Below are 13401 nucleotides of genomic sequence, written 5' to 3'. Positions count from 1 at the left end.
CACTTTAGTTTTCCCCAAATGCGTATAATAATCAAAACTATCTTCTCATAAGCCTGATTCGTTCAGAAAATCACATATACCATTTCTAAAATCATATACAACATTTAATCGGTTCATATTTCAAAAAGAGTTAACATAATCTGATCATCTTACCCGTTCCTTGAAAATCTGCCTAAAACATTTAGAACTCGAAACCTTAGCCGTTTAAATCTGTCAAGGATCGACGACCTACAAGCTAGGAGGAGGGAGAGAGAATTGGAGAACACAAGGAAGCCCGAGAGAGCCTTAGAGAGAGAAAACATCAAAGCCCTATGAGAGAGAAAAAAAGAGAAATTATTTTTCTAAACAAAAATGAGCTCACTTCAATTTATAGGCCTGACCCGCACGAAATCGTCAACAGTTTGGCCATTTACCAAACCAAAATCTTCCTCAGAAGCCTCTCGGTAGTTCAAATCGTCGACGATTATATCCTGATCTTTACAAAACCGTCAACGGTTTGACACCTAAAATGCTCTCGGTAGTTTTAACTGTTGACGGTTTCCTAAGACTCCCTGAAACCGTCGACAGTTTGGTCCTGTGCCAAACCAATTTCCTCTTTTCTTTTTCTTTTTCCTTTTATTTTCTTGGTACGGGTTCCTACGAAATAATTACAAAAATTTTAGAACAAAAGATACTTCTTTTGAGGTTTGACAAAAAGATAATAACATTTTTTGAGATTTCAAAAATTTCAAAGACCTCCCCGAGGTTTCAAGAATTTCAGGGGTTCTTGAAATTTGCCAAAAAGACACAAACATCCCATTGTATTTTGAAAAAAAGTAGATTTTTTTGGGAGAAGTTTTAGTCTTTTTTTCAAATTTTAGGAGAGGTATATGATATTTTTAAATTTCAGGGAAAGTATGTGGCCATTTTCAAATCTAATGAGAAGTCTTTATCTTTTTGCAAACATTAGTTGAGGTGAGTGTCATTTGCCCAAAATATTATTAGCTATCACAACTATTATTTTTGAAATAAATTTTCAAATTTTCTAAATTAAAACGACATTTTAATTACATATTTAATTATTCATAATAGTTAAATTAATTTATGCTGGTAGGAATTTATTTTTGAATTTACTCTTATCTTATATTTGGAGAGGTCTTAAATTTGAATTTGTATTTGATTTGAATAAGATGTCATACAAAATTGTAGGGGTGAGCAAACGGTCGGTTCGGTGAAATTTGGTTAATTAACCGAATTAATAGAAAATTTCGATTAATCATTTCCATTAACCGAACTGACCGAATAAGGGGTATTAACTGAACCTTGTCCGATCGAATTACCTGTTCAAGTAATTTGGTTAACCGAATTCAATTGAAATTATTTAAAACTAATTAATAAAAACAGAATTTTGGTGAAGCTTAATTATTTAACATATATTAATATATAGTTTAAATTTAATTCATTATTAAATAGGTTAATCAGTTAATTGAATTTATATTTCCTATTCACTGAACCAAAAATCGATTCACCGAATTTTGGTGAAGCTTAACCGAATAGACCGAATCGATTTTTTTACCTGAACCGAACCAACCAATTTCAGTCGGTTAAATTGGTTAATTCGAGTTTTCCCGAATTATGCTCACCCCTATAAAATTATATTAAAATCTATCCAAATCCAAATCTAGGATCTGAAATTCATGCTCCCAAATACAACATTATGATATCCATTTACCTACAAATATCCATTCTTTGAGTTAGCGAAATATCAATAAAAACTATAATGCATGCATATTGAGTGTATATACTTGTTTAAAAGAGTATTCTGATGAGTTTATAGTCATATGACTCCAAACTTCTGTGAAGAAGTGTAAAGTGTAGACTACGAGTTGGATTTCTCGCATCTTAATAGAATGTTAAAAATTAATTATTAGCTAAAGATGCATATTTTCTTAAAGAGCGACTTAGACACACCTCAATCTCAATTTTATTTTAGTCTAACTCTTTACATACAAGTCTTTGGGTTTTTAGTTAATCCACTCCCATAATACAAATAGTCAAATCTAAATTGACACTGATCACTATTTTTTTTTCTTTCCTCACAGGTAGGAAGCATGTCAGTAGTGTACATTGCATGATTATACTTCATCATTGTTCGTCATTTGTTAATTTGTCATCGTACCTTTTCAATAAAAGATATATATGTCAAAATCAAAAACGAACTATGTATTATTTCGAAAGACAGAACTCTTCATTTATATATAATATACACAATTCTCAATCATATTTGATCTCATTCGTCACTTCATCCCTATACCTGCCCCCTCCCTAAATATGAGTTTTAAGTACGTTGTCTTAACTGATTCACTCTTTCTGTTAAGTACTCGAGACTCAAAAAATTGATTATTCAAAAATAACTAGGACCATACACACCATGTCATCTTTATGACAATGTACTCACCATGACAATTAACAAAATAAAGGAGGTTATCGTGACTTTTAATTGACTCATTAATAATTTTAAGCATGAGTTTTGTTTATTTGATTTTTTGTGAAAAATTTTCTCTATATAGTTACTCAAATGCTAGTACATAATTAAAGAAAATTGTATTATAGAAATAGAAGAGAGAAGATTGACATATTTACAACTGATTTCCTAATATTCAAATTCAAATTCAAGTTTGAAGTTCTCGGAATCATAGTTCCTGATATTCAGCAGTGATTTCAGTTGATATCACTTGATCTTGTATATGCCCCCTCAATCTGAAGGGGAGATCCTGAACATTCAGACTGGATTGAACATTTTCGAACTTCTTTGGTGGTAATAGTTTAGTTAGTGCATATGCTAATTGATCACGACTAAAGATGAATTGAACTATTAATTGTTTGCGGTGGACTTGATCTCGAACAAAATGAAGTCGATCTCTATGTGTTTCGTTCTTGCATGAAACACAGGATTGGATGCGAGATAAGTGACACCAATGTTGTCGCACCAAGGAACATGTGGTTGTCGAATAGAAATTTTGAGTTCAATTAGAACTGACTTGATCCACATTAGCTCAACTGCAGTGTTTGCCAGTGCCTTGTATTCAGTCTCAGTGCTACTACGAGCCACTTTTGGCTGCTGTTTACAGTTCTAGGAGATCAAGTTAGGACCCAGATAAATACAATAACCACCCATAGATCTTCTATCATCCCTATTTGCTGCCCAATCTGAGTATGAGAATGCATGAAGTTTGAAGTCTACAGCTTTAGAGATTAGCAAGTATGTTGAAATCGAATGTTTAAGATAGCACTTAGATGCAGTGATGATGGTCACTGCATAAGTTGATATCACTTGATCTTCTATAAGGCCAAACAAGAAGCATCCTTAATAACATGCAATTTCCCACCGACATGCCTCTATAATTTTCTTTGAATTGATAAACTTAACATATTTGGTACGTGGAATGATTTGGGGTATGAAATAAATAGATTCTGTACTTGGAGAGATTTTGAATTCAACTTCATATTGAATTTGAATAAAATGGAATATAAAGTTATGCTGAAATTTGTCCAAATTAATTCAAATTCAAATCTAATGTTTAAAATTTAAGCTTCTAAATAAAGTGCGAGAATGAAAGTTTGAATGTCGAGTATGATGAAATTAATTCATATATTTAATTCCATTTCCCTTACCTAGATTCCATTCCCTTCAACTATACTCCATTCTTACATACGTAGGATTAAATCTTTTTTTTTTTTGTGAGATGTTTTTCAATCTGATGTATTAAAAAAAATTAGCATTGAAAAAAATGTGCATAAAATTCACCTTAAATGACATTTATTTATAAGAAGATGTATCAACTCATACAAAATACAAATATCGCGTTCCGCGGATGAATACATTTTTCGCACTTTACACGTGTTGTGAAAATCAGCCACATTTGTGGCTGTTACTGGAGAACAGGGCAAAGATCTCTCTCCCGCGGTCCTCGGGAACGGGGCCGGTGCTGCCACAATAACAACCTGGCCTGTCAAGCCACGTATTAAACTCTCCCCAAGGGCACTCCGGTAATTTCGCGTCTTCAAAATTCGCGGGCCAGCTGTTCTGTTGCCAACGCCCTTCCTGCGTGCAACTATATCACCTCAAAGGCTCAAACCGCTTCAAGTGCATGTGAACAGTCGATCACTGCTTCTCTGTTCGTCTAGAGAGAGGGAGAGGAGGCTCATGGCAGCGGCTTCGAATGGGAGCGAGTACTTCGAAATCGACACCGAGAGCGGTCTCTCGATGCGTTCGACCACAGAATCGGTGGAGGAAGACGAGGAGGAGCTGCTGTGGGCGGCGATCGAGCGGCTGCCGTCGCAGAAGCGAACGAACGCGGCGTTGTTGCGGCGGACGCAATCGGAGTCGGACGGCGGTAGAGAGGAGGCCAGGACCGAGACGATTGACGTGAGGAAACTCAATCGTTTCGGTCGCGAACTAGTTGTTAAGAAGGCCTTTGCTACGAGCGAGCAAGATAACTACAAGCTCCTTTCCGCAATCAAAGAACGACTCGATAGGTATCGCGCTCAAATATATTCTTTTATTTTTGGAGCGACTAATTAATATACTTTTCTGATGTTTATTAGTTAGTACAGCAAATTTGAAGGAGTCCTTCTGGCCTCTTTTTGTGCTTTTATATTTAATATTCATTCGTACTTATTTTCGGAAATGAGTGCGAAAATGTGCGCCGATACTCGAGAGGTGCAGAATTTCAAGTTTATTCCAAAACGTGAGATTTATTTCGAGAGATCTAATTAGAACAGCTTTTGGATGATCTAAAATTCAATGTTCAGTGCATTTGGATTTCTGTTTTTGGACATTGCGCATTTGATTGAACATCAATTCGAAAACTTAGGTTAACTTTAATTGATTTTGCATCTTTTAGCTGATCAATTAATTTGTTGCTTATTTCTGTTAATGAAAAAAGAGTGGGATTGGAAGTACCAAAGGTCGAGGTGAGGTTTCAGAATCTGAATGTAAAGGCCGACGTTCAAATCGGTTCAAGGGCTCTGCCTACTTTGGTGAATTACACTCGCGACATTATTGAGGTTGCGTACTTGCAGATATTTCATTTTGCCTCTCTCAGACTGCGCTTTTGAAAAATAAAAAAAAATATGACTTTGCTCTTGGTTTTTTCTGCTTCGATGCATACTGTTGCACTGCATCTTAACCATAAACTGTTTTTGTTTCAATGTTGCAGCACGTTCTTACAGGTTTGAAGATATTTCATCCTAAAAGACACTCCATGACTATATTGGATAACATCAGCGGCTGTGTGAAACCAGGAAGGTAAATTATGGAGTTCAATCTTTTTTCTCTAATGGAAGGTGCAATTGGGCATAGATACTAGAAGATTTGGGCACACAATAACTTTTTTATGTCCCTTGATATTTGGAAAAAAAATAAATAAATTTGGTGCACTCCTAATCTTATCAATAAAAGCCCTTAAAATAGCGAATGCCCAAATTATATATGAATCAGGACCATGCCGAACTTTTATAAGATTTATGGCTCATTGGATGAAAGGTGCTGGAGGGCTTAATTTTTTTCCCCCCTAATTGGATAAATTTCATAAAATTAGGTTCACCTAAAACTAATTTGATTGGAATGTTTATTTATACAATTTAGTGCATAATAGGTTGTAAATTAAAGTTTAATGATCATTTTGAAACTATTACTAAATTTTAGTGATGAAATTTTGCTCCCACTTACTAGTATTACTCTTTGTGGCAGTTAATCAACTTGAATATTAGAGTTGTGTTTGTTATCTTTTTAATCCCTGGAAAATAATTAATTTTTTTTCCTGGGAGGGTGTAGTAGTAGTACTTCACCAATAGTTTCACATGCGAAAAGACTTGTAATTTGTAAGAGAATCATTCTATGTACAATTTGGAACCTTTCAATAATAAGATATCAAGTTAGCATTTAGACTATACAAGGAAGACATATTGTTTGGTACGAGTCTCACATCATTTTGGAACCTTTCAATAATAAGATATCAATCTAGCATTTAGACTGCGCAACAAAGAGGTATTGTTTGGTGTGAGTCTCATATCACTTATTGGGTCTAAGGAGGTGTTTGGTTAAAAAAAAGAGTGTTAAATGCTGGAAATTGAATTCAAATAAGATTTTGTGAATCACTTCTGAATTGAACTTGAATTTGTCACTAAATGTAAAATCTAAACTATTTTAACTATGGTATTTAATATCTAAATTTGCATTGTTTTTCAATTTTAACCTTTCTCAAGAGTATAATTATTTGATAAAATTAATAAGTAATCACATGAGCTAAAGTTTTTATTTAACATTAATAATACTTTTTTGTGACATTTTTAGTTAATAAGTATTAATAAAAAGAATATAATTTGTTATTGTACAAAAATAAAATTTATTATATTAATCTTAATCACTTGGATATTGAGTTTTTTGTCATTTTTATTTTTTTTACAAGGGATGCAATTTGGAAAAGAGACATCTAAGTCTAAATCATATATGTTTTCATGTTCAGTTTTATTAGAGAAATTTTAAGGAAATTCAGAACTGCCACCAAACGTTCTTATGTCTAATCGATTTACTTATTTAGTGAACCAATTCAATATGTGTCTTCTTTTTAGAGTTATTAAGAAGTCATTCATATAAAACAGATGTCTCCTAAATGTTAATACAATATCTTGTAATCGTAGGGTTTCAAATTCTATGTTAAAAGATCACCGATTGCAAGTCTTTCTTGTGCTTAACTTCATGCACTTAATCCTCTTTTGTATTCAAGTGCTTTTTAATTCTTTCTGTTTTGAGTCATTTTATAAGCTCAAAAGTAAAATTAGAAAAATATATACACTTTTGTTTGCCGAAGGCAAAGATTATAGTATGATTTATAATGAATTATTATAAGGACGTACTTTTACTTATAGTTGCTTAAGTAAAACATACAATATCACTCTCAATCTCATGATAGTATTTTCGAACCTTTGTCAAAATTGAATACCTTCAATTAATGGTTATTATAGTTTATTTGTAGACTATGCAAAAAATTTAATTGGACCCATATTCTAACTCTTTTTATTACAAAAGAAACATATCTTTAGTGTATATATGAAAACTCTTTTTATGAGATAAGAATGTCATAATATCACCTCATTTATTGCGAAGATGTGATAATATTATTTTATTTATATGCATGTGAAAACTGAAAAGTAAGCTGCATAAGTTTCTTTTAAAAAGTAACATTTACATTATTCCAATTGGCCCATTTGGCTCAACGAAAAATATTGTATGGATGATGAAGTATTAATCTAAATATGGTATAGGATAATTTTAATTATAAAAAAGTCCCACTCAAATAAAGAATTAAATACATGAATCATGATGTTTGTGTCTTCTAAATAGAATAGTTCCCAACAAATATCCACGTTATGTATTAAAAGTTAATATTTCTTAATTTATATTTAAAAGTATGAAATTTGAGCTTGAAATATAAGTTTTTGTGAGGTTTAAGAAAATTAGTATATTTTTGTATTATTGTTTACCTAAATCTATGTAATTTTAAATTTAAGTTCCAACTTTATATTTTGAAACACGAAGATATTTATATTTTAAAATATTTTTTCGTACCAATGAATTATCATTTATTATTATTATTTTTAATTTGATGCCATATGCCAGCTTATTATTTGCAGATTGTCTAAATCTCTACCATTCTTACTTATTTTATACTCTGGTCAGCTATGTCATTATGTAACATATGAGTGTGTGGGTATATATATGTGTGTGTGTGTGTCTTTGCAGAATGACACTACTCTTGGGGCCACCAGGTTCGGGAAAATCAACGTTGTTATTGGCTCTTGCAGGGAAATTGGATAACACAGTAAAGGTCAGCATTACCCATTATTTGTTATGCAAAATTGAATGAGTTAAAAGTGAAATTTATTAAAAAATTATACAATAAATAAGAAAATTATTAAAATTAATTTAATTTAATTTATTTTTTTGGTATTAATTAGATGATGTAATTACATTTTATATTGTCCTTGACTTATAAATTTTTTTGAAATAAAAATAAATAAGATTACAGTTGATTTTTGGAAAGTATAAAAAAGGAAAAAAATATATAAATTTATTTATTTTTGTTTGATAATCCAGAAAGATATGACATAGCATGTCATATGTACAACTGTACAAGGATGTGTACATCCAAAGATCAGATAATGAAATTTTTATTATTGATAATAACGCATCAAAATACCAAAATTTTAAGAAATGTAATTGATAAAACCACTGACCCAGACTTAAAATGTGATTGAATATGTTGTGCATGCCTTCTTCTTTGACAAATCTCACGCCCATACATTCTAACTGCCAATAAAATGACTATCCTCGTCATTATGCTTTTTTTCTTCTTCAAGACACTGTACAGTACAACTATTTAGGATTTGATAGCTTGCAGAAATATTAGTTATGTGTATGTAAGGATTTTAAACCTTGATCCTTCAAGAATTAACTCGAATTAGTGTATAGCATAGCAAAGTTGATGTCTTCCATGTGAGCAAATAAAAATCAAATTCAATATATTTGCAGGTCTAGTGAAAATTTGCCATTTGTTTTTACAGGTTAATTAACATTTTGAACTTCTAGGTCTAGCCCAAGTAAGAAGTTGGGGATTAGATACAATTTTTTGAAAATAATTTCATTTCGTGGCTGCATTGCACCCCCCGCCCCGGAGTTCGAATGTTTGGGGAATGAAGCCTACTGCCTACGAATGTGCTATGAAAATAAAAAAGCACTTAGATGGCTATAAGACGGCACTCTCCGGTATCTCCATCGTCGAAGCGCTCGTAGAGCTACTTCTGCAGCGTTATGTATTCGTGCGATGGGAAACCCTGACGACTCCATCCCTAGATCTGATTTGGAAGCTCGTGGTTTTTCTTAGCTATCGTCTTCTTTGTTCTCTCTGTCATCTTAGCCTCTTGTGCATCTATGATGAATCTGTTATTTTTGAATCCAAGTCTCGGGGCCACTTCTCTTCTGCGAGTGCTGAAGATGAGAGAGAAAACCCGCGACTATGTGCGATGATGGTACTGGAGAAGAGAGATGAAGAGGGAGCAGGGTGTATATTATTGAGATGAAGAAAATAAACGGTTGTGGTTAGATGGCAAAACTTTTCCTGTCGATCGTTGAGTTGTTCACTGCCTGCTTTTTCTTCATCTCTCCTCTCCAGCACCACTTTTTCTTGGAGTCCTGCGACCCGCCCAATCCAATAAAATCTGTATAGGATCTACTTTGCTCTAGGCCTTCAATGCCCAGGTGAAGTTATAAACTCTTATTTAGTTAGGGCTTGATTGTAATCTCTGTAAATCGTCCGGGTTTTCATTAATTGTAGGAGTTTAGGTGGCTCTTTCTGAGAGATGAGTTTTCTGAATTATACCATGATTAAGGGCTGTTAGGTATGAATTCTTTTTCTGTTTTTGGTTTGCCTTGCAACAATAAGAAACAAGTGATGACAATGCCTTTTTGATTTTTGTGTCAAAAAATAAAAAACCAGATTTTATGTTTTCAGTTGTTGTCACAAATATCACTTTGTAGGTTAAATAATTCTAATACAATTTTTAATAAAAGTTAAATAAAATGGACCCGTGAATTTAAATATAATTAGAATGAAAAAAATCAAAATTTTTTTCAACATTTGAAGAAATAATAAATGTCATTCAGTATGTATGTATGCATTTATTCTTGGGGTACTAAATGTGAGTTTAAAAATATAATTAAATAAAATTGGTGTAGTATTATAATATTTTCTAATTCATATTGGTTTTCATTTTCAAATCATATTTTTTAATGTTATTTGTTTCAAGGACAAAAATGAACATGCATTCAATTAAGCTTTTAAGGCGTTTTAGTGTTTTAAAAAATATTAACCATGATGATTGTTTTCAGTTTTTTTTTTTGAACTTCTTAACTTCAGGGTTTTTGTTTCTGTATAATTTATGACCATGATACCAATGGCAACTCAAAATTTTGAATTAGTGCAGTAGGTTGTAAAAGTAATGCAATTTGTGCCCAACAACAAAAATTGAACAAAAAGCGGCTCCAAGAAATATTTCATTTTTAAATTAATATTGTTAATATTCCCAATGCAGTCCCTAATTCATTTATCAAGATTCAAGAGAGAAGGCATGAAGACATTAAGAATTTAAGCTTAGGAAGGAAAGCTACAAATGCACCCATAATCTACCCTATTTTTTGGGGACACACACGAGCTGTGAAATTTTTTCTGTGCGACTGGTGCCTCTACTGTGTAGTACACAACTCAGTCAAGTGCCTCAAACTAAAAAGTTCATTGATATATAAAATTATCCAAATTCCAAAATGGTGGTCAATGGTCACCTATCAATCTAGTTTTGGGTCTGAACATCTGAGCTGATAATTGATAAACCTCTTAACTATTTGATGTAATCCTTGTAAAATTTAGTTAAATTTAATATCTACTTAAATGTATTTGGCACTTCTAGCACTCATTAAGCTTAATGATCTTCATAATAGCATAGAAAAATGTGAAGAAATTATTATTTTACTTGCCTATTTTAGTGATCCAGACACTGCTGCATGCATAGCGGACTACTTTTGAAAAATTTGTCAGCATTGGCGGTTAATGAATCAAAACCATGCATCCAGGTGTTTACTCAGTGGATCCTTGTCTATTAGAAAAACTTTTAAGAAAAACTGGATTGAAAATTTATAAATGGTATTTATTTAAAGCTATGCTGCTTCCTAGGCAACGCAGAGTCAAATTCTTATTCAAATATGCTTATGTTCAGTTATTCGGTCCAAAATCCATACCGAATATCCACATTCTTGAAACAGGCAACTTCTTTATTTAGTTACAAAATATAACCAACTTATTTATTTAGGGCATAGTCTAACCATCTTTATAGATCATGTTCTATGAAAGAAAATGGTGCAAAATTTGTAGTATAGTACAAGTCAGAAAGAAAGATAGGTTAGTATAAAGAAACCTTGCATTTTGCATGCTTGGCACTATTATTAATATTTCATTATTAAAAGATAATGGGTAATGATGAAATTTTGCCCACCCTGGTAGAGGAGATTTCTGGGAAGGATCTTCAGGCCCAGCTTTTGATGGATAAATTGGGTTTGTGGACCTCCAGTTGTGGAGGTAACAAGATTTGGCTTGGTAGTGATAAAACTAGGGCAAAGAAGGGTTAGAGGGAACTAGAAAATTTGAAGTATATGGTGAATTACAATGGGAAGGGCGTACTTTTGTTATTTTTTCTTTGTTTATTTTTTGTTTTATTTTTAATTTTTGGGAAATTTTGAATCCTCGCATTGGTTATAATCCCTCTCTCTCTCTCTCTTTTTCTCACCACCACCAACAACAACAAGCCTTAAATACCACTAGGTAGGGTTGGGTACATGAATTCTTTTCCGCCAATTCATTCGATCAAAAGCATTTTCCTTTATTAGATTAAGGGCTGTTAAATCCTTCCTCAATACCTCATTCCAAGTTATTTTAGGCCTACCCCTATGTTGTGAAAAAACGAATTGCACAGCGGAATATATGTGTAGGATCAAACACACGATGCAACACTTAATGATGAATATGTAGAACAATCCACAACCACGACAAATAAATGAAAGCAATAATAACAAATACACAAGGAGTTACGTGGTTCGGCAATGCCTACATCCACAGGAGCAAATGACAAAGATTCACCATGTTCTTGTCCAAATTACATGAACAATACATCAACCTTGTACAACCAACCTTACATATACATCTGAGACAATGTATATATAAAGTTGCTAGAGGTTTTCCCTCCAAAACCCAACCATATTAATGTCCCCTTATTCAAATTTGAAATCTGCGCTGGCTATCCCAAGCCAAACCATTGATGGTTTCAGATAGAATGAAAATTAATTCAGACACTACTCCAAACTGTCAACAGTTACAAGGCTGCCATCGACGGTTTGCTTTGCTGCACCCTAATTTCCTTTATGCTTTCCCCCTTTGTGCGTGCTTTCCACTCGGTATGTGAGCCACATATCACAACAATCTCCACCTTGGCGAACATGCACCCCTTAGGAGAAACTAAAAACATGAACCCGTTGCTCCACCTTGACCTTGAACTTGCCTGTGGCAGCTTCAGCTTTTGCCAAGAACCTTGATTCAGTTGTAGATGTAACAACCTGAGACTACGCCCTGAGCTTCCAACAAGGCATTCCCACAATAGTAAACACAAAATCTTCTGTAAACCTTTTACCATCAAAGCCCCCTACATAGTCTTCAACAAATCTCACAACTGACAGACCACTCTGTTGTTTGCCGAAACACCCCATTGCACCAGCATGGGGGACCTTTAACATATCTCTGACATCAATGTCCATCCTTGGGTACGGAGCGGTAGATATTTTACATTGATTCTTCACATAACCCCCTTAAGATGACAAACGAAGTCTCCCTATAGTTTTTTCCACAAAACGACCCTGAGGTAACGTCAATCTCCCTTTAGCCCTGTCCACAAAGCCACCCTGAGATAACACTAATCTCCATGCAGCTCTGTCTATGCGAATCTTTAAATTAAGACCTTTCTTGGCCGTGCCCAAAACCTTCATGTCAAAACCTTTCAACAGAGTTCTCAACTGATTAGCCTCAGTCAAAGCCTTCCTAGCCAATAACATGTCATTCACAAACTATAGATACATCGCTCCCTTGCATCCTATCACCCTCTTTCATCCTGGAAGTTCCACCAACTCCCACACCTTGTTGTTATGCAATACTTCCATTTCCTCCACCATAACACTCATCTATCTATTTTTCCCTTTGTTGTGCATTGCAACTTGGAAAATAGTAGGAACCTTGCTGTTAGTAGTAATGAATGCATAAAACGCTAGAATGCCAAATTTATACTTGAGTGGTGGTTTGATAGTGCACCTAGGCCCACCGGGATTCTGCTGGACTCCTGAGCTGAAACTCCCTGCAATATGAACAATGTCATCTTTGCCCTGAGTCTGTAGCTTCACTATCAAATTCTCATTTATACTCTGCTGACCCGAGATAGAACTCCTTGCATTTCTGCCTTGAGTATCTAACTCCACCTGAACCACATGTTTGCTGCTGTTACAATTTTTTGGTATTTGTTTCTCTTCCTTTATCTGAGTACGCCGCCCCATGACTTCCTCACCAAAAGCCATGTCTCCATTGACCACCACCTTGTTTGCCACAGGATCGCATAGTTTGAACCCACCTTTCTTATACCCTAGAAAGATGTACTGTCTGGACATAACACCAAGCCTAGATCCCACCTCACTAGAAACGTGCTCCTGTGGATATCCACTCAAATCCGAGCAGTTTACCACAAAACCTGCCCACAATTCTCCTGCAACTC

General features: G+C 34.0%; 1 protein-coding gene across 3 annotated transcripts in view; it reads left to right on the top strand.

Annotated features, from left to right (window-relative positions):
- The first annotated feature begins 4134 nt into the window (after window positions 1-4134).
- Window positions 4135-13401, top strand: part of LOC131149607 (ABC transporter G family member 31) — an 83009-nt gene continuing 73742 nt past the window's right edge. Inside the window, exons 1-4 of one of the 3 annotated variants that reach the window (XM_058100211.1) lie at window positions 4135-4518; window positions 4929-5049; window positions 5202-5290; window positions 7787-7871. In XM_058100211.1, the coding sequence (XP_057956194.1) occupies window positions 4187-4518; window positions 4929-5049; window positions 5202-5290; window positions 7787-7871 (627 nt within the window). In that variant the 5' untranslated portion in view covers window positions 4135-4186. Of the gene's footprint in view, window positions 4519-4928; window positions 5050-5201; window positions 5291-7786; window positions 7872-8719; window positions 9302-13401 lie in introns of those variants that run through there. The other 2 variants (XM_058100210.1, XM_058100212.1) reach the window with 2 other exon arrangements.

The sequence above is a fragment of the Malania oleifera genome, chromosome 2 (assembly GCF_029873635.1).
Source record: "Malania oleifera isolate guangnan ecotype guangnan chromosome 2, ASM2987363v1, whole genome shotgun sequence".
Taxonomy (NCBI): Eukaryota; Viridiplantae; Streptophyta; class Magnoliopsida; order Santalales; family Ximeniaceae; genus Malania; species Malania oleifera.
This window is presented reverse-complemented; position numbering and strand designations above follow the sequence as displayed.